This window comes from Lepidothrix coronata, unplaced genomic scaffold, assembly GCF_001604755.1.
Source record: "Lepidothrix coronata isolate B3197 unplaced genomic scaffold, Lepidothrix_coronata-1.0 Scaffold22, whole genome shotgun sequence".
Taxonomy (NCBI): domain Eukaryota; kingdom Metazoa; phylum Chordata; class Aves; order Passeriformes; family Pipridae; genus Lepidothrix; species Lepidothrix coronata.
Window position 1 is genome coordinate 1,783,902 of NW_016690202.1, and position 21,469 is coordinate 1,805,370.

Sequence of the window (21,469 nt, forward strand, 5' to 3'; positions counted from 1 at the left end):
ATGGCTCTAGTGGAGCATGAGTGAATTGGAACATAGTGAACTGAATGTGGTGCAGCAGTTTGCATAAGTAGGGTAAGCGGGGAGGGTGCTGCGATCTGCAGGTAGGTTCACACCTCAGATAAGTGCTAAGTGCTGTAGGTCTCTGCCATAATGGTGGGCACTTGTCTCAGAAACAAAATGAGTGTGTCTACTGAGACAGCCCCTGAGAAGTCTGATGCATCCACTCAGACAGAACTGGTAAGGAAGGAGACATCAGTACAGGTGGCAGCTTGCAATGAATGCCCAGATACTTCTCCTGGAGGAAATGCTGGTACCTGAACAAGTGTGCAAAGGTTGATGGCCTGTTGCAGCAGGCAGACAAACGGCAATACGCTACACAGTATTAGAGGGGCTGAAACAGAGATAGATACATGGTCCAGAACCATACATCTACAATGGATACCACTGAGTGTGACACATGTTGGACCCTGGTGACACACAAAAGTAGGGCTCCAATTCAACCTCCACCCTCCAACATTCAGATTAAAAATAGGCATGATGCTTTAAAGGCCAAAACGGAGAACCTGCACATGGTGGTTACCATACAAAGAAATGTCGAGTTATTGTAGTGGGCAACTCTCTGTTAAGGGGCATCGAGGCACCCATCTGCCAGCCTGCCATACAGTTGCAGGAGCTGTGCTGCCCACAGGGGGCTACAATCTGTGATGGTGCTGAGAGAGTACCGAAGCTTGTCAAGAGCACAGACTATTGCCCACTGGTACTTTTTCACACGGGTACAAATGACACCAAAAAATGGGCAGGATCAAGGGAGACTATAAAGCCCTGGCAAGGCAGGTGAAAAACATCAGTGTCATAGTCACCTTCTCATCTATCCCACCAGTTAGAGAAATGGGGACAGCCAGAAACACAAGCTAGTGCAGATCAATGTTTGGCTTTGAGGCTGGTGCCATCCAGAAGATTTTGGCTTTTATGACAATGGATTGTGCTTTAATCATTGATTACCTCCCCAAAATGCCTGTACACAAACACGCAGCATGGGGAATAAACAAGACCTGTAAATCTATGTGTGGTCATAGGGCCATGATCTCTTTGCAAATATGGAGACATGGTGGAATAGCTCGCATGATTGGAATGTTGTCACGGATGGCTGTGTACTTTTTAGAAAGGACAGGTCAGAGAGGCAAGGTGGTGGAGTTGCTCTTTGTGTCAGAGAGCAACTGGAATGTATTGAGCTCTATCCAGGGACAGATAAACAAGTTGGGAGTTTATGGGTGATAATTAAGGGACAGGTTAATACGGTTGACACTGTTGGGGGTGTTTACCATAAGCCACCTGATCAGGAGGAGGTTAATGAGGCTTTCTATGGGCAACTGGAAACAGCCTTGCAGTCACAAGCCCTGGTTCTCCAGGGGAACTTCAGTCACCCTGGTATTTGTTGGAGGGACAACACGGCTTGGCACACTCAGTCCAGAAAGCTTCAGCAAGTCATTGATAACAATTTTTTGATGCAACTGGTGGAAGGGCCAACAAGGGAAGGTGTGCTGCTGGACCTCGTACTAACAAATCAGGAGGGACTGGTTGAAGATGTGAATGTTGGGAGCAGCCTTGGCTGCAGTGACCACGAGATGGTGGAACTCAGGATCCTGTATGGTGGAAGCAAAGCAGTAAGCAGGACTAGAACCCTAAACTTCCAGAGAGCTGCCTTCTGTATCTTCCTACTTAAAGGAATCCCACAGGATAGGGCTCTAGAAGAGGAGTCCAAGAGACTGGTCAATATTCAAGCATCACTTCCTCCAAGTGCAAGACTAGTGTATTCTCATGACAAGAAATCAGGCAAAGAGGGCAGGAGACCTGCATAGATGAGCAGGGAGCTCCTCATAAATCTCAAACACAAGAAAGAAATTTATGGGATGTGAAAAAAGGAACAGGTCATGTGAGAGCACTATAGGAACATCACTAGGGTATGCAGGGATGCAACAAGGAAGGCCAAGGCCCACTTGGAATTGAGTCTGTCAAACAATATCAAGGACAACAAGAAGCACTTCTACAAGTACATCAGCAGCAAAAGGAAAATCAGGAAAAATGTGGAGTCACTGCTGAATCAGATGGGTGTCCTGATGACAGAAGACACAGAGATAAGGTGAACTTATTGAATGCCTTCTTTGCCTCAGTCCTTAGTGCTGAGGTCGGCCCTCAGGAGTCGATACCTCAGAAGTAAGAGAAGGACAGAGAAAGGAACCCTTAACCCCCCAGATCTTGACCCCAAGATCTCCAGTTGGTCACAAAGGGTGGGGTTAGAGATTGGCTACACAAGACTTCACACCCTCCACATGTCCTGATGGGATGCACCCACGGGTGCTGAGGGACCTGGCAGATGCTGTAGCTAAGCCACTCTCCATCATCTTTGAAAAATCATGGAGAAGAGGAGAGGTCCCTGATGACTGGAGGAAAGTCAATGAAGATGGGAATAAGGAGGACCCAGGAAACTACCGGTCAGTCCATCCATGGGAAGGATGGAACAGACCATACTGGAGGTCATCACCAAGCATGAAGAAGAAAAGGTCATAAAGGTCATAAAGAGCAGTCGGCATGGATTCACCAAAAGGAAATCATGCTTGACCAATCTAATAGCCCTCTGTGATGGCATGGCGGGAGGGGTTGATGAGGGGAGAGCAGTACCTTGACTTCAGCAAGGCTGTTGACATTGTCTCCCACAACATCCTCATAGGTAACCTCAAGAAGTGCGCATTAGATGAATGGACAGTGAGGTGGATCACAAACTGGCTGAATGGCAGAGCTCAGAGGGTCACAATCAGCCAAGTGGAATCCAATTGGGGGCCTGCAGTCAGTGGTGTTCCCCAGGGATCAAGACTGGGTCTTATTCAACTTTGTATCAATGACCTGGACAAAGGGATCAAGTGCAACTTCACTGATAATACAAAATTGGGGGGAGTGGCTGATACACCAGAAGGCTGTGCTGCCATTCAGAGGGACCTTGGAAGCCTGGAGAGTTGGGTGCAGAGAAACCCAATGAAGTTAAACAAGGGCAAATGCAGGATCCTGCACTTGGGGAGAAATAACCCCAAATACCAGGTCAGGTTGGGGGCTGACCTATTAGAGAGCAGCTCTGCAGAGAAGGACCTGGGAGTCTTGGATGACAAGTTGACCATGAACCAGCAGTGAGCCCTTGTGGCCAGGAGGGCCAATGGTATCCTGGGTGCATTGGAAGAGTGTGGCCAGCAGGTGGAGGGAGGTGATTTGACACCTCTACTTGGCCCTATGAGGCCACACCGGTAGTGCTGTGTCCAGTTCTGGGGTCCTCAGTACAAGAAAGACAAGGAGCTATTGCAGGGTGCAGCTACAAGGATGGTACAGTGAAGGGCCACAAAGATGACAGGGGGTCTGAAGCATCTCTCTTATAAAAAGAAACTGTGGGAGCTAGGCTGTTTATCCAGAGAAGAGAAGACTGAAGAGGGATTTCATCAGTGCATATAAATATCTCAAGGGCGGATGCCAAGAGGATGGTGCCAGACCCTTTTCAGTGGTGCCCCATGACAGGACAAGGAGCAATGGCCATAAACTAAAACACGAGAAGTTTCATCTCAACACAAGAGAGAAATTCTTTACACTGAGGGTGGCAGAGCACTGGAACAGGCTGCCCAGGGAGGCCATGGAGCCTCCCTCACTGGAAACATTCAAAACCCATCACAATGCGTTCCCATGTAACCTGTTCTACGGGACCCTGCCTTGGCAGGGAGATTGGACAAAATGATCTCCAGAGGTCCCTTCCAACCCCACACAGTTCTGATTCTGTGATTCATTGTAGGTACCTTCCAACTGAAAATATTCTATAAAATTCCCCAACAACTTAAATTACTAAGAAATTATGCAAATCAGAATTGTAAAAAAACACCAGCACATATGAAAATAAAACAGAATTGCAGATACAACTGAAAAGACCAAGTGAAGTCAACCTTGCAGACAGTGTTTTATTTTGTTGGGTTTTGGGGTTTTTTGAACTCCAGTCTGAAGTTCTTCCTTTGGAAAAGGAATATTCCCATAGATCTACTTGTAGCAAATTATCTCCAGTTAAGAGGATGTAAATCTTCTCACTTGTGAAATTGCTATACAAAAACTGATGGTTTTACACAGCACAGAGTTTTGTGGCAAAATGAGATACTGATTTGGACTATGGATTCCAAAGTGTCATAAAAATTAATAAAAGATTAATAATGGAATAGATCTTTCTGCTACTTGTATAGTGTATTATGTTTGTAATACAGCAAAAAAAAAATGTTTCAAAACAGAAAAGTTCTCCTATAGCTATAGATGACAGATGAAAAGTTAAAGAGATGTTACTTAGGAAGTTACTTTCACTTCATCTCAAAATGCTCCATTTCTATTCAATAACATTACTCAGATACTAATCTAGAACAAAAATAGCTGATAGCAAATAATAACATGTAACAGAGGCCACATTTAAAAGTTTTTCAGGGAAAATCTGCAAAGGACAAACTAGTTTTTATTCACTACATGCAGTGTCTCAAGGGAGATAAACTTTCTTTTCCTGAAGACATTACAAAAATCCCTCTTTGATTTGCTTCACAACGTCACTGTCAAATTAATACAGTTTCTAAGAAGAAGTGAAATTTCTGATACTTAAAGTATATTTTTCATGCATACCCCCTTGCTGACTGAGAGACTGCATTTCCCTTTCTCTGCGATCTAGTTCAGCTGCTTTTCTTTCCAGTTCTTCCTGACGCTTTAGCAGTTCTGCCTGGGCCAAGGCATGCTCCTGAACAAAACAAGCATCATTAGATACTGTTAAAAAGTATGAACACAGCATAAATATTCCAAGTCTGTTTGCTACAATTAAGCATCTCCAGTTATGGCTGAAGACTGACCCAATATTGCACAAATTCACATAGTAACCAATTACTTAAAAGCAGAATTAACTTTAATTAGGAAAGCAGTGCTTATTTATAAAAGACATAATTCCAGAAGTGTATTTAAATAATTATAACTAAAAGGAACCTAAAAAAGTGCCTACAAGTTGCAGACAAACCTTAGCAATTTGCGTGTAGGCAGGTGGTTCTTCTGTTGGTTTCATTATTGCTGGCTGGGTACTGGGTACATTAGGCATTTTCACATTTCCTGGAGGAGGCTAAGGAAACAAAAGACAATTATTTGAAAACAGTCCCCTTTTCTAATAAATTTATCTTCATTAAACCTGTAAGAAACAATCAAGTTTTTTTAAAGGAAGTATTACTGATAAACTGAAAATCTGATATGCTGCCTGCAATATTTAAAACCTTCAGGAATAAGATGTTAACTGTACTCTGTGGTGCAGTGTTCTGCTTACTTGGTTTCACATTGCACTACTTCTGATAAATACTCATGGAATTTTATAACTCAGTCAAAAGTAAAGAGAATTTTAATTTTGTTCACATATGAATATGAATATGGAGTTTCTGTTTCAGAGAATTGCAGCATTTAACAGTGATCTATTCAAATTCTGAAAAACAATGTCATTTATTAATAATGTCTTCCAGAGCCTTCTACTTAACAAAGGCTTGTATCACCTGGCTACTAAAGAAGCAATGTACCACATTAAATTTTCAGTTCAAAATCCATAATCTATTGTTTGACTATTTCACCAGCATGTACCCAAGTACCTGGCTGGCAATTCACTCACTTGGTTACCACCTATAAGAAAACACCTTATAAGGAGTTTTCCGTGGCTCAGTTTTTGATTTTTTGTTTTAATTTCTCCCCTCCGTATTGCCATTTGCCATTTTCTCTGATTTTCTCCACATTTTTTTATCACACACAATATTAACCCGCAGCTATCAAACAAACGAAAAAGACTGAAGTTGCCTAGACTGACGTTATCAACTGAACGTGACCAAAGCAGATCAGTATAGCATTACTACGATGTATTTTATTCTTAAATAGGTTTAGGGGTAAACTACAATTCTTTGTGCAGAGCTTGCAACTTGAAAGACTTCCCTGTTCTGTCACCTTGTGAGACAGAGAACCACTTGTTCCTAAGACTGAAATCAAAAACAAAGATACAGTGAGAACTGTCAAGTTTTCAACACAAAAGCACCTTAAAAGACAGCAGGAATCAAATAATATCATTAACTTGGCAAGCTATGACTTGAATCACATTATTGCATCTTTTCTTAACTTCTTTTAAAATATACAGATGCAATACACTGAGGAGAAAATATGATACCTGAGTGAACTTCACCTCTGTGTGTGATATTGCAGCACATCGCAGCAACAGCATTTGATTCCAGCATTTCAAAATTATCTTTTCATCTTATACGTCAGAATATTGAGATATCAGAGCAGTCTCATTTCTCAGAAATAGACAGGATAATGGTCTTCCTTCAGCCCTCAGCCCCTAAAACACCATAGAACTGTATCTATGTAATAACATGAAGGAGAATACTGCATTTCAATCACTGCAGTGCAAAGCAAACAGCTGCCCTGAGTCTCATGTTTTTAGATCTGTGTGCTACAGTCCATTATTTAACACAGGAAAGAAACAGCAGTCAAGACAACTTTCATGTCTGCTTGAAGATCAAAGCCTCTGTCTGTGTACGGGTCTGCTAAAAAAACCCAACAAAATAAATCCCGAACAAACAAAAACTCCAACCAACCAACAAAATAACATTTATTATTAGTAGACTTTACTCCCCTGCTCCTAACTGCCCAGCAAAGAACTTGTACCTCCTGACTTCTTAATTTCTTGAATATTTTTAAAACCTTGTTTCTATAGTATAGAAACAAGCTGCCCCTGTTTCTTCCTCTGGTATAAAGTCCATTGACATAAATTCCAGTTCACGCTTTAGCCATTTTCCATCTTAGTTTTTCTTAACAGTCAGCTCACTAAGGTGTCACTTCTCAAAAGTCTGTTCTATTGAGAAATCAAGTTTACGACATTTACCCTGCAAAGAAACAATTAATTTAGCTTTTTCTTAGATCATTATTTTCTATTAGTATTCTTAAAATCTTAAAGGATGGCATAAGCTTCCTGATTCCAGGAAAGAAAGTTTCCCAAGTTGTCCAAATTTTAACTCAGAGCTTTGAGCTTGCGTTATGGTTTCACACTTTGGTGAAGTTTAAACTCCTAAGCTTTCTTTGAAAACAGCTTCCACATTTCCAAAGGCTGTCCTTCCCCAGTAGCACACTTGACAAAGCAGCAAAAAGCCAGCATGATAAGTCTCTTTTTATGGTACATCTAAAGAAGCTATTTCTGAGCTACAGTAAGTATGTCCACACTATTCATGAATGTGTAGTATCACTTATGATTTATTTCATGTCACTTGATGGAATTCATGCACAAAGTACACAAAGAGCTTATAAGTGAATCAGAAGTAGTACAGAAAGGCAAGAAAAAAAATCAGGCATCTGCATCAACATCCATTGTTAATTTTTGCTGGTATCACTCCAGAATTTCTGCTAGGTTGATACATGTATTAAGAATATAATCCCAGCAAAAGTTGCATTCTAGCCATTGTATTCACACGATACAGCCTGTTGCTGAAATACAGTAGTATTTCTTCCATTAAGTACAGAAACAGCCATCCATGTTTTCGTTTACAACTGTATTTTTGTACTTACTTAGCTTCATAATGTGTGCACAAGGAAACAAAGTTATCAGTGCTCAAAAATTACCTCCAAATGGTGGAAGTTCAATATTGCTTTAATGTGTTTTTCCAGGTTATTATTCAAAGATCAGAACTGAATGCACAACAGGTACATAACATGTATCACAAATAATCTTACAGATAAAGAATCTAGTGAAGAAAGCATTATGATCATAGAATATCTCAAGCTGAAACAGACCCATAAGGATCATGGAGTCCAACTCCCTGCTTAAATTGGCTAAGTAGGACTTTCCCCTCATGGACCCATACCAGCTATGACCAATGACTGCACTGTCTCTCAAGTGTTTTTCACTAGCTCCCAGAATAACCTTCTCCATAATTTTGCCAGGCACTGCAGTGAGACTGATAGGCCTATAATTAATTCAGAGCTGTCCTGAAAACAGGGACAACATTTGCCAGCTTCCAGTACCTTTCCAGACTCCTAAGACCCCTAAAAAATAATGAAGAGAGGACTCATGATAACACTGGCTAGCACTTCCAGTATGCTGGAATGAATTCCTTCAGGCCCCATTGACTTAAGTGCATCCAGCTGGAGCAGCTAGTCTTGAATAACTTCAGAGTTGGCTGGGAGTTTATAATGCCCCCCAGTCACAGGATTGCAGGGGTCCTTTGTTTGCTCTATCTACATCCCTATTTGTGAGGTGATCGACCTACTCAAGTAACAGGCCAATGTTATCTTAAACATCCTTTTGCTATTAAGCTTTTAAATAGCTCTTTTTGTTGTCCATCCACTGCTTGCCAGCTTGAATGCTCATCAAGCTTTGATCCCACAAATCTCCTCCCTGCAGTGGCAAACTCTCTGCAGCCTTTCTGTGTTACCTGTCCTTGCTTCCAGTGTCCATAGACTTTCCTTTTTTACCTACATCCTAGAAAAAAATCCCTGCTCAGCCAAACTCACCTTCTGCCCCACTTCCTTGAATTCTGATACTTTGAAACTGCCTGCTCTTGAGCTCTTTAAGAAATAACCATCATGATTTTTAAATTTTGGTTGCTCTAAGTCTTCCTGTCAAACTAAAGTACTTCTTTTTATAACCCTAATCAAAGGTGAGAAGCAAAAGAAATGCCACAGCTACTTAAGATGAAACAAACAGAAGTATCTGGCTGCCTTGGAAGTATTCAGCTACTAAAAAATGCCCAACAAAAACCCCTGCAAAACACAGCTATACAGTTTGGGATTTTCCTAGAAGCAAGAAGTAATGAAGTTGTGTTAGTACACCTTTAAGCTCTAGCATTGTGCTGAAGTTTTGGAGATCTGTATGGACTTAAATAAAGTTCAGCCAAAATACAAGATTATCTATTATTGGACTGATGTAGTTAGTAAGGAAAGAGTACGGAGTGCAGAAAAAAAGAAGGGAAAAAAATTTATTTGTGAGAACATTTTGTCAGAAGCCACTTAACATGTTCTTTTGTCCTATATAAATATACAGTATACAGTAATCACTGGAAAAGCAGACGTTCAGTAAAAATGTACACAAGTAAAAACAACCTCAAGAACCAGGGAGAACAGAGGTTATGCACCCCAAGCCTTAATGCAAACAGGATACTCAAAAAAAATTGCTGCTTCACATATGCAATTAAAACCTACTCAATAACAGTCAAATAAATAATAATTTACTAGCTTAGAAGACAAAGCAGTAAGGCAGACAGTTCTTTACAGAGTTACTAAAAAGGCCATACAAAGCACAGTTCTAGAGGCGAATGTCTTCACCGATTTCCAACAGAGGGTAGGCACAAGTTTGATCTAACTGCTATCTCTGATGCTAGCTCAACTAAGAATTAAGCTAACTTCAAAATGAAAAGCTGTAAAACAGTTACAGTAAAAACACTACTGGAAAATTAGCCTGCATAGAGTAGGTTCCTTACATTCTGAAATGGGAGATGTATTTTCAAGCTGTTCTATTGAAAAAGTCTGAAATGGCCCAAGTGCTATCGTGCAAGATGCATGAAGGCTAAAACTGGAGGCATTCTGAAAAACAGTAGCTTAGATTTACATTTTCAAAACTTGGCAAGTAACACACACCATACAGAGAAAACCTGTCAATGTAAATCATACTGAGGAAATACTATTATCAAGCTGTCAGATTACAGGACTAACTGATTTGCTATTTAGACTCAAAGCAAACACCCATTTTCTAAGGGCACCTCAAACATTTTATCAGCACACAACATGCAAATGCAAGAGACACACTTGGTCAATAACCATCAAAATCCTGAAGACGTCAAAGTAGGTGGCTGCAGGAACTAGTTTTGAGAATTATCGGACATTTCATAAAGACACTGAGCTCCATAACTATTAAGTAAGCAGAATAGGAATTCTTATCTGTTTATCTACTTTGGTTTATGTTATTTTTTATTTTTACTGACAGAGGATTTCTAAGAATAAAAATTACTGAGGCATCTTTGAAGGAAACCAGTGAACCTGGCACTTGCCAGGTACCTCCTTGACAAATGTGGTTCAGAGCAAGCATCTCAAAACCTACTGTGCCTTCTTTTGACTCATAAGTAAGATCAGTAGACACAGGCTAAGATTCTTAAGTGGCTTCAGGGCAGCAGAAATCAAGCCTCTTCCTTCCCCTCTCAAACACCGGAGTGAGGGGATGACATCCAGAGGGACCTGGATAGGCTTAGGAGCTGGGCCCACACAAAACTCATGAAGCTGAACACAGCTAAATGCCATGTCCTGCACCTAGGCAAGGGCAATCTCAAGTGCAAGTACAGGTTGGGTGGAGGATGGATTGAGAACAGCTCTGACAAGAAGTACTTGGAGGTGGTGTCGGTGGATGAGAAGCTTGACAACGTGCACTTGACAGATCAGAAAGCCAATTGTATCCTGGGCTGCATCAAAAGAAGCTTGACTAGAAGCGGCCCAGGTCAAGGAAAGCAATTCTGCCCCTCCTCTCTGCTCTCAAGAAATCCCAACTGCAATCCCAGCTCCAGGCCCCCAACATAAGAATAACATGGGAAGAATGAGTCCAGAGGAGGGCTAGGGAGATGACCAGAGGAATGGAGCACTTCTCCTGCAAGGATGGGCTGAGAGTTGGGGTTGTTCAGCCTGGAAAATAAAAGGCTCCAGAGTGACCTAACTGCAGCCTTCCAGTACCTGAAGGGAGCCTACAAGTAAGATGGAGAGGAACTTTCTACAAGGGCATGCATGTAGTGACAGGACAAGGGGTAATGGCTTCAAACTAAAAGAGAGTAGATTTAGATGAGATATTAGGAAGAAATTTATCATGAAAGTGGTGAGGATTGCACTGAGCTCCATCCATCAGTAAGTAGATAATATATTATGCTATCTCACCCACATTTGGACAGGAAAACTAAGTCAACTGTTTTAACAGGGACTTTCTTCATACGGGTATATGACCCCTCACTGACACATTATGATAACTTGAATATATCATATCTTGAAAGTGAACCAAGCCCACTCTACAACCACCCTATTTGTTCCTACCCCAAAGGTACTTCTGAGATTGATTATTCTATTTCATGCCTTGCTCTCAAAGCAGCACTGAGGGAAAAAGCAAATCATTACAACCACTCTTAAAAAGTCATGTTAAAGAGTCCATATTCAATTCCAGGCAAAAAAAATGTAATAACTGAATGGTATCACAATAGCAACAGCTTGAGCTGGATGCCTCCAAGAGAGACCTAGAATAAAGAAATCCCTGGGCTTTTATACCCTTAAACCCGATGAATCCATTCTTCACATGCTCTTTATGCACCCTGCACATGCCTTTTGGTCCCATGGTGATTTTTGGTCTGGGGCCTTCTGGTTCTTTTTCTGTAGGTGTTTTTATCTGGGCAGGCTGCAGCTTCTGTTGACAGTTGCAGCTTCTTAATCCTTCAGTTTGCACTGGTCTCAGAGCCCTCCTTCACAAAACTGAGTAACAGTTCAAGATTAGTTCAGCTTTTCAAGGTGAAAGTTTGCAGTTCTTGGCCTAAGGCTGCAGTAATACTCAAACAAGACAATTAGGTTAAAAAATCCATCTAACTAAACTTGTCCACAACAGTTGACTGGAGACAAATGCTCAAACAAAGTTCTCTCTTGAACTGATTTCCTCATATGAGTGAAGTAGTTTATTTATTGGGGGCATGGGGAAGACTCCCAGAAGAAGCCAGGTGTGGATGGTCAATTCGGTTTCCTACAGACTCATCACTCTGTTTAGATGCAAGACAGAAGGTGGGGAGCTACCCAGGAATTAACTGGGAAAAAATTCCACTGAAATATATCTCCTGGGGAGGAAAAAAAAATCCACTAATGATTTTTTCCAATTTTTTAATATATACACAGAGTGCTCAAAGGAGTTAAAAACTTAGAAGCAGCAGCACTTCAACAGAGTTTCATTAAATGATGAAGCAGAAATACTAATTGTCTAATCTCATCTGTTCCTTGTTGATTTCAGATACGTGACAAAAGACAGAATGTAATTTCCATGGTGACTGTTAGAGGTGGAGACAAAACCACTGAAAAAGCACTTCTGATCCCCTTTTTCCAGAGAGCTGCACATTGAAATAAGTGCATAAGTAATAAAAAAAGTCAGAGTAGCTCAAGATTATACTTTTTTAAACAACATCTACTGTCTTTATAATAAATGGTCATTACAAAGCAATTTTGAAACTCCTCGAGCTTCCGAAAACTAAATCTAGCATAATTCCTGATATTGTGAGTTAGGAGGAAAAAAATTTGGAGACTTACTTAATATTGTTGCTAGTTGTAAATATTCTGCTTTAAACAGCTGATCCTAGGCATATCCAAAATGAAGCTTCTCCCAGCATAGCATTTTAACACTGTATGAAATCTTACTGTTTCACTGCTGTGATGGCGTGCTCTCCCTGCTCCCACCACTTCCCATAACTCTGCTCAAGGGGTTATAGCCAGTGACAGTTGTAATGGATCCATCTGGCCATGAAGTTTGGAATAAACTAACTCCTGTAATGGGTATGCAAATATGACTACAAGTCAATCATCTTACTCCATAAATAGTGGACAGCCCAGGGCCCCTTGAGTTCTCCCTCACAGCAGTGGGCAGCACACCAGGATCTCCCCTTGGGTAGGGACATCTCTCAAGGTTACTCCTCAGAGCTGAGAGATTCCTTGCAACAACATATTCTCAGTAAGTGATGCTAAACTTTGACATCTTAGCTAAGTGATAGAAGGATTTACTGTGCACATATAATCCTTCAGACATAAACCATTGACTAAGTCTGGATTCATACACACCTAAGCTCCCCTCAGGAAGGAGTTCAGGATGTAATGAGGTCCCTTCTGAAACTCATGACCCTCAATGAGAGGGCGTTTCTGACAGTTTTGTATCCTCTAGGCAGTAATCAAATGTACCTTGCCATCGAATCTTGTTAAACCACTGTTGCATTTATTATTTTTTTTATATTTTTAAAAATTATTTTAATTTTTGTTAAATTGCTGTTTTATATCAATTAATATATAGCTGCTTCTCTCTTAAGAGTGAATTCTGTCTCTCTATCCATGACATTGCAAATACTCAAATATGAACATTCCCCAACAGCACTACCAGATTTGCCACAAGAAATAAGACTATATTTTAAACATACAGTATTTGACTGTTTATAAATTATATTGACAGACAGTAAACAGCCCTAAATTTTGCTAATATTGCAAAATATCTTCACTGTCAACAACGGCCACTCAAAAATGCTGTTATCTCATTCCTTGTATTTCTCCCTGCAATGGATAAAAGCAGTGCAAGGTATATTGGAACTATATAAATTAGAGGCAAAAAACTACAGTGTAAACTTTTCCTTTTACTGCTGCACCACAGCTTGTGGACTGTTACTTAAATACAATGTTTTTCTGATTCCAAGCAGCACCTGCATTAAGTGAAATAGAAATCAAAATAAAGACATTAGGGAAGTGTGCCACACTCACAAGCTTTAAAGCCAGTGAAATGCAGAAAAACATAAGGACAGACTATCAGAAATCTTACTAAAGAGGGAAAAAACTCAATTCTATTTTGATCCCTTCTCAGGGAGCCACTCTTCCTTAACAGGTCAAAGCTCACTTAAATCAACCTTGCCACTGAATCCTCCAAATACTTAATGGGACTATTTATTCTTAACACATCTTCCACTACCTGTAGCTAGCCCACTACACATATTACAACGTCAGTCCCAACTGTGAAAACAATACCTCAGAAATCTAAGATTAACAGCATTATTAAGAAATTAATGTACTACTTACTGTTCTTGAATCAGAGAATGGATTATACTCATCTAGCCCTGGAGGAACATTTCTTGTCACTTGTGTAACAGAAGGATCCTAGAAGAGAAAATAGTTGTGTAAATGTATGCACATGTATATAACCAAAAAGTAAACATTTATATATTATAAAAAACTCAGATTTTATTTCAATGTAAAAAAAGGGTTTTTTCACTTAAAAAGTCTGTAAACATCCACCTCTTTGTCTCCAAAATAACATCATTTCGTTATGAGATTCTTACAAACCTTGATTAACACAGTAAAAAAAAAAAGTTCATTTGTTGTCATTTGTTGATTTAAATGGAGAAGAGCTCTCATGAGAAAACACAAGAAAACTCTATCCTGCTATGTTGATCACTGGACTCCACAACTACACATTCAAAAAGCACACCAGAAGAAAAGAGCTTCCTGTAATTCTTGGATGTCCCTACCCAGAAGCACACCTTCAGGAAGAGAAAAACCATTAATTAAAAATGAAGCTGAGGGAACAGGGTCCCATAATGCTAAAAGCACTTCTGCTTCAGCTTCTACCTGAACTATCACAACTTAGAAAAGAAGTACATTTCTTTTCCCTCAATTAACTATACAGTAAGAAAAACTGTTTGAGATATATCTTGAGAAAATTATTTCATTTCTCAGTGCTAGAGACAGTTAGGCTTTTTTGACTCAGTCTTTAATGGCAACCTCTCTTCCCACACCCTTGAGTGGGAGAACAAAGTCCCTCCCACTGTTAATAGAAGATCAGGTTCATGACCACCTAAGGAACCAGAAGGTATGTAAGTCTACAGGACCCAATGAGATGCATCCCTGAGGGAACTGGCTGATGTAGTTGCCAAGCCACTCTCCGTGATATTTGAAATGTCATGGCAGTCAGGGGAAGTCCCAGGTGACTGGAAAAAGGGAAACATCATACTCATCTTTAAAAAGGGTAGAAAGGAGGACCCTGGAAACTACCACCCTGTCTGCCTCACCTCTGTGCCTGGGAAGATCACGCAACAGATCCTCCTGGAAGCTGTGCTAGGGCACGTGAAGGACAAGGAGGTGATATGACACAGCCAGCACAGCTTCACCAAGGGCAAGTCCTGCCTGACCAACCTGGTGGCCTTCTAGGCCTTCTAGGATGGAGTGATGACATCAGGGGACAAGGGAAGATGTCATTTGTCTGGACTTCTTGTAAAGCCTTTGACACAGTCCCCCACAACATCCTTCTCTCTAAATTGGAGAGATGGATTTGATGAGTGGACTGTTAGATGGATAAGAAAGTGGTTGGTCACATCCAGAGGGTAGTGGCCAATGGCTCAGAGTCCCAACAGGCATCAGTGACAAGTGGTGTCCCTCAGGGGTCCGTACGGGGACCAGTGTTATTTAATATCCTCATGAACGACATAGAGGGATCAAATGCACCCTCAGCAAATTTGAGGATGCACCAAGCTGAGTGGTGCAGCTGACACACCTGAAGGACAGGATGCCATCCACTGGGACCTGGACAAGCTCTGGGAGAGGGATCATGGGAATTTTAGAAGGTTTAGTAAGACCAAGTGCAAGGAGCTGCACCTGGGTCAGAGCAGTCCTGATATCAATCCAAGCTGGGAGATGAACAGATGGAGAGCAGCCCCGCCCAGAAGGACTCAGGGGTGCTGGTGGATGAGAGGCTGGACATGACCCAGCAATGTTCACTCACAGCCCAGAAAGCCAGTTGTATCCTGGGCTGCATCAAAAGCAGTGTGGGCAGCAGGTCAAGGGAGGGGATTCCACCCCTCTACTCTGCTCTGGTGAGACCCCTCCTGGAGCACTGCATCCAGCTCTGGGGTCCCCAGAACAGGAAGAACATGAGCCTGCTGGATCAAGTCCAGAAGAACGACACCAATTTGATTAGAGGGACAGAGTACCTAATAGGAAAGGTTGAGAGAATTGGGGTTGTTCAGCCTGGAAAAGACAAGGCTTAGGGGTGACCTAATTGTGGGCTTCCAGTATTTGAAGGGAGACTACGAGATAGAAAGAGACTTTTTACAAGAGCATGTCATAACAAGAAAGGGAGGATGGATTCAAACTAAAAGAGAGTAGGTTTGGATTAGATATCAGGAAGAGATTCCTTACTGTGAGGGTGGTGAGACACTGGCATAGGCTGTCCAGAGTGGTGGTGAATGCCCCATTCCTGGACACGTTCAAAGCCAGGCTGTTTGGAGCCATGGGCAATGTGGTATAGGGGAAGGTGTCCCTACCCATGGTGGAGGGGTTGGAACTAGATGACCTTTAAGATCCCTTCCAACCCAAAACATTCATAATTCTATAGAATATATGTCTAATTTTTTTAAAAAATACAGTAAGTGACTTAATCTGCAGTTAATATAGAAATTATTAAGCTAAATAAAATAAAAATAAATTTAAAAGTAAAATCTAGTTTCTTAGAATCAGCATCTATTAAGGTATTAGCTTAGTCTTGTCAGCAGTAACTTTATCTTCAGATGCAGGAACAGTATTTTCTTCATGGTTGCTGTCAAGTACAATATCAGTCTCATGAGACATCTACTCAACAGCAGCCATTTTCCAAAAAGCAGGAAAAAGTGGTCAAGTCAAATTCAGAAGAGAAATCTGTATTCAGAAATACAATATGCACACAATAATAAATATCTGAGGAAAGAAAGCCTTTTTTACTCCACGTGTTTTAGAAAAAACCAGGGGCAAACAGCTTCTCAGATCTCTTCATACAGCTATTGTGACATTCTAAAACTGACAAATGAGAGGAAACGTGCTGAAACAAACAAGCTGACAGCAGAAGTCTTAGTACTCAGAAATAAGCTGTACATTTAAAATACACACCGGAAGTAGAGAAGGAAGCCCTCCATCAGAAGTCCATTGCCATTTTGAATTAACAATTGCTATAATTCTGTCAAATATTGCTATTGTTTGCTACAGATGAGCAGCTCTGAAAAAACTGAATGACTCAGAGGACATCCAATAACAGCTCTATTCAAGAAAAGTTTCATTACCTAGTAAAAAAAAAAATTACAGTTGTATTGAAATACACACATTGAACCCCACCATGGCAAGTAGCATTCAAATTCCATTCTCAGAAAACTTGAATTAAACATTTTGGACTTCAACACAAGTTTGTGACCTGATTCTTCCACAAGCAGAAAGACTTAAGGAAAGGTAAACCAGAGTTCACAGGAAAAGACTAATTGCATAGTTGCAGGATGTAAGTACCAACCTGGAGATTCATCCCTCTTCTATACTCCCTCATTGCTATTTTGTTTAATGCTAGACCTATCCTCAGCTCTTCCCAGACTGGGTGCCCAGGTATAGGTTCCTAGACTAGTTGTCTGAGCACCTACACTGCATTAAATGACTGATGACAACAGGAGCTGCACTTCATATTTCAAAACACTACTTACAATATTTCCAAAGAAATTAGACCTGACATCCCAAGGAACATAAGGAATTGTTTTGAATCATTTGCCCTACACTCATTGCATCTCATTTTAAAAATGGAGCAAATGCCAACTCATGTAAATACAGTGATGAAAACTGTGAATCACTCATACTCACTGCTGCAGAAAAAAAAACAACATTGAATTTAGAAATTGTTCCGGGTTTCAGTAATGAATGTGAATAATAAATGTGCAGGACCACATACTCAGAGAAAAAGTGGCATTTAAATTAATGCCATCAAATTTCTATGTTGCATGACACACATATTCTAGCAGTTAAAAACAGTGAAAACTAATATTCCACAGGAACAAGTGAATCTATGCCGGCACAACTTATTTTCCGTATTTGATTTTCCACCCAGCCTTATCTGACCCAAACTCCTGCCAGTTCAGCCCCTGAGTTTCTGATCTTTTTATTTAACTATTAGTCATTCAACTACAGAACAGAATTAAGAACAGACCATTTTTCATACCTGGCTACTGTAGCTATTGGTGCACTTAAGTCACAGTCATTTCAGATGGCATTTTTAAGACATGAATAAGTTTAGGAGACTGAAGTTTTAAGAAACTAGCATAACTTAACTGTTTTCCATCTAATCTTTCATTTTACCTGCTTCTTGCAGTCTCTCTCCTGTAATGTCAATCTCAAAAGCAAAGATTAGCATCACACATTTTTTTATCTCAATGAGTCAGGTACAAGCAGCAACCTATTTTTTAATATCAAGAATGGAAATGTCAGGAAAAAACCCCAGAGAACACAAACAAAACAAACCCAAAAAGTACAACTCATTTGTATCTCACATTGGCAAGAGTACCTACAAAACTATTAAAAATATCTCCTGTGTTAACATCTTAAGTTAACAAATTATTATTACATCATTCAGATACAGAAAAAATTAACTGAATACCCAGTTATCACAGAGAGTATACAAACACAATTACCTACAAATGAGAATGTTTAAAATGGAGCAGAATAATCCATTCTACATGAGTTTTTACAGCTTTTTTAAAAACAAATTGAAGGCAATAGACCTCTGTTGTCTAGGAGACCAAAACTAGTCATTAGCTACCAGCTTCACTACTACAGAAGAGACTAGCAAATTAAAAACTGAAGTAGTAAGATACATCTATAACAATTCTTTGCATTACTGTTCACTGGAAATGGGTCCAGAATTGTTCCATTCTCAGTAAAAGGCTTTGACAGCACACAAAATCCAGTAATATTCTGAAAAACACCATCAGCTAAGTTTACATTGGTAGTTGGGATTTGGATTTAAGTGAATAGAGTGAACTAGGAAACATCCCCTCCAAACTGTCATTTGGGTTGTCAAAAAAATTTTTCACTGAGCGATACCCATATTTCTACCAAAAAGACAAAAGCATTTATCATATGCAAAAAAAAACTAACATGGGGAAAAAAACAGGCTTGCGTTGCATTCCTTTTTCTTCCTGAGTGGAATTAAATTAATGACATCAGTGCTTTGCACAGAACATTTAATTGGCCAGTATTTTTCAGTTTGCTCCCAAGGACTAGCAGGGAAGTAAAAGCAGTATCTTATTGCAGAGGTCAAGAAACAGGATTTATAAACACTGATTTGGATAGAGATTATAATGATTTTACAACACATCAGCAACTGAAAACAATTTCAAGTAAAAATCTCTTAAGAAAAAAAATAGCTGAAAATAGGAACAGGGAAAAATGCATAGGATACGTTTACAAGGAAGAGAACAGGAGGAACACAGGTAACTACTAAGAAAATGGAATAATTAGGTAAGTTTTTAACCCTCATTGACAAAGGCAAGAAGGCAAGACAATTAAGTGTCTTCCAAATCCTCGATAACAGGAGTATTGTACATCAAAAGAATACAATAATCACCTTGTTTAGGAAAAAAGCATAAAACTGAAATTATGCAAGATTAAATTATGCTTAAAAGTAACAGAATTTTTCTCTTTTGTTTCTTTTTTCTTTTTTTAAATTTACATGGAATTCATAGGACAGTGCCAAACATCTGAGTAAGCTGACAGAAGTATCCCCGGTTAGTCCTAGGAAAAAAAAGACTAGGGAGAAACAATATACTATGAACATAAAAATGTATTTTAAAAGAAGCGGATTAATTATTTTTAGTGAATGAAATAAAAAGAAGAAAACACGAAAAACACCTTATCAGTTATACATCTCCTTTAGTACAGCCAAGGGAAGAATGAGCTACTGAAGAAGACTGTAGAAATCTTCATTTTTTTTAGTTCTAGATGAACAATGATCTCTTAATGACTGGAGTAGTTGCAATCCAAGCCAAGATAACAGTTCTCCTCATCACAAAAGCTCTTTAAAGAGAGCTTTGTATAATTCACTGTATCAACCCTATCACCTCCCTCATCAGTCACTGGCCACCCTTCAGCTCTGCCACCCTACAATTTTTCTCTTTTACTTCAAGATTCCCACATATAAGGTTATCCAATCTAACTGCTTTACCAGTCACTAACATCACTAGTGTGACATCACCATCACTTTGCAGCTTCTTTGGCATTTACTGTTCCACAACCCTACCTTCACCTAGCTATGCATTTTCACTGTTGCTTTCTGTGCTTGGAAGGAAGTTCCAAGAAGGCAAGAGGCACAACCCCAATCTTATCTTCCCAACTACTCAACATGCTGGACTGAATCCAGACTGGTGAATCCACCCTGTGGAAATCATGAGATCAGTTCCAGAAATCTAGCAAAATCAATCCTGACCAATTAGGATTTCTTATCCCTACCACTCCTACTGAAGGGCTTTGTTTTGCTACATGAAAAGGATACTCTCTTTCCATTTCAAATTAAATTCTCCATGGATTATGACAACTTATTCCCTATTCCCACTTCATATTAGCCTTTTTTAAAAATGCAAGCAACAGTAACAACACACTTTTCAGTAAGAGTTTAACCTGAGGTTCTGTGGATTTTGATTTGGGGAGGGGCAGAGGGGGACGGGTGTTACAGTAACAGTTGTACTTCCTGCTCTCTGTGGAGTATTTCCTAAGATGACACCACTGGCTCAGAAAATTAAGTAAAAATGCAACACAAAAATGCCTGAAACTATGTTTGTTGGTCTGAGCTTTTTGACTCCTTGACCAAAGAAAAAACTATCCATCCCAGCTTTCATAAATGAGTTCTGGGGAGCAATCATAGTTGTTGCTGTTTCAGTTGAAACTCTCCATGTGATACACTTTGCTTTCAGTATGTCCTCGAGAGCATTTCTGGGAAGAGTTTTCTGACAAAGCTTGCTTTTGAGAAAAAAAATTATTTGGCCAGTGCTGGATATCAAAGCTTTATTCCTCCTGTGTTAACTGCTGTGTTTCAAGTTTTAAATTAGGATCCAACACTTAAAACAGATGATAAGCCTGCACATGAAGAATGTGTTTCTCAGTCCTGTAATACTCTGCATTCAGCCGGAGTGCATTAAGCCTCTGAAATTGCAATTTTCATATGTTCAATAAACACTTGGTATAAAGCAAAAAGCTGAACTCTCCAAAAACTTCCTCCTTGTTCATGCCAGAACAAGTTGCAAATGGAAAAGTTAAGTTTCAAGAAGCTACTAATGTTTTGATGCAGTGTCAAACACTGCTGGTTCTTCATACTTTATTTCTTCCTTCATCATCTCAGGCCCAAGAACAAGTAAAGGTACAGAAGCATCACAAACAACTACTGAATTGAGATTTCATGCTTCACTACCTTAATAGTACATCAGCAGTATAAACAGTTTACATTTAACAGTATAAAGGAAGCTTTAATGCATTGCACCTCAATACAAGTTGTCCTAAAAGGTTACACATGTAACACCTGGAGGAACTAATGAACTAAGAGGCAAAATAAAGACTATTTCTGTACTTAGAATAATAAAAAATATCTGAGTAGCCACACAACAGTTCTTCCACAATTGCAAGTTTAACATCTCATTCACTGATCATCCATTTTCCATCCCCCTTAAAAAATGACGTTCAAAAGATTTTTACTCCCACACTGCCAGAACACTATTATTAAATAATGGCCAGTCTTCGTGAGCAAAGATTTGGGAAAGGTCATTACCCCTTCGAGCCTGCACAGTGGATTTTTTAGGTGAGACACAGCGTGCGCTGAACTGAG

General features: G+C 39.9%; 1 protein-coding gene across 1 annotated transcript in view; it reads right to left on the bottom strand.

The window, feature by feature from the left end:
- The window catches only part of SCAMP1 (secretory carrier membrane protein 1), a 41,380-nt gene that overhangs the window by 12,881 nt on the left and 7,030 nt on the right, over positions 1-21,469 (bottom strand). The window contains exons 2-4 of the mRNA XM_017808094.1: positions 13,897-13,974; positions 5,066-5,164; positions 4,684-4,795 (exon numbers count right to left, since the gene is read on the bottom strand). Of these exons, the coding sequence (XP_017663583.1) occupies positions 4,684-4,795; positions 5,066-5,164; positions 13,897-13,974 (289 nt within the window). The remainder of the gene's footprint in view (positions 1-4,683; positions 4,796-5,065; positions 5,165-13,896; positions 13,975-21,469) is intronic.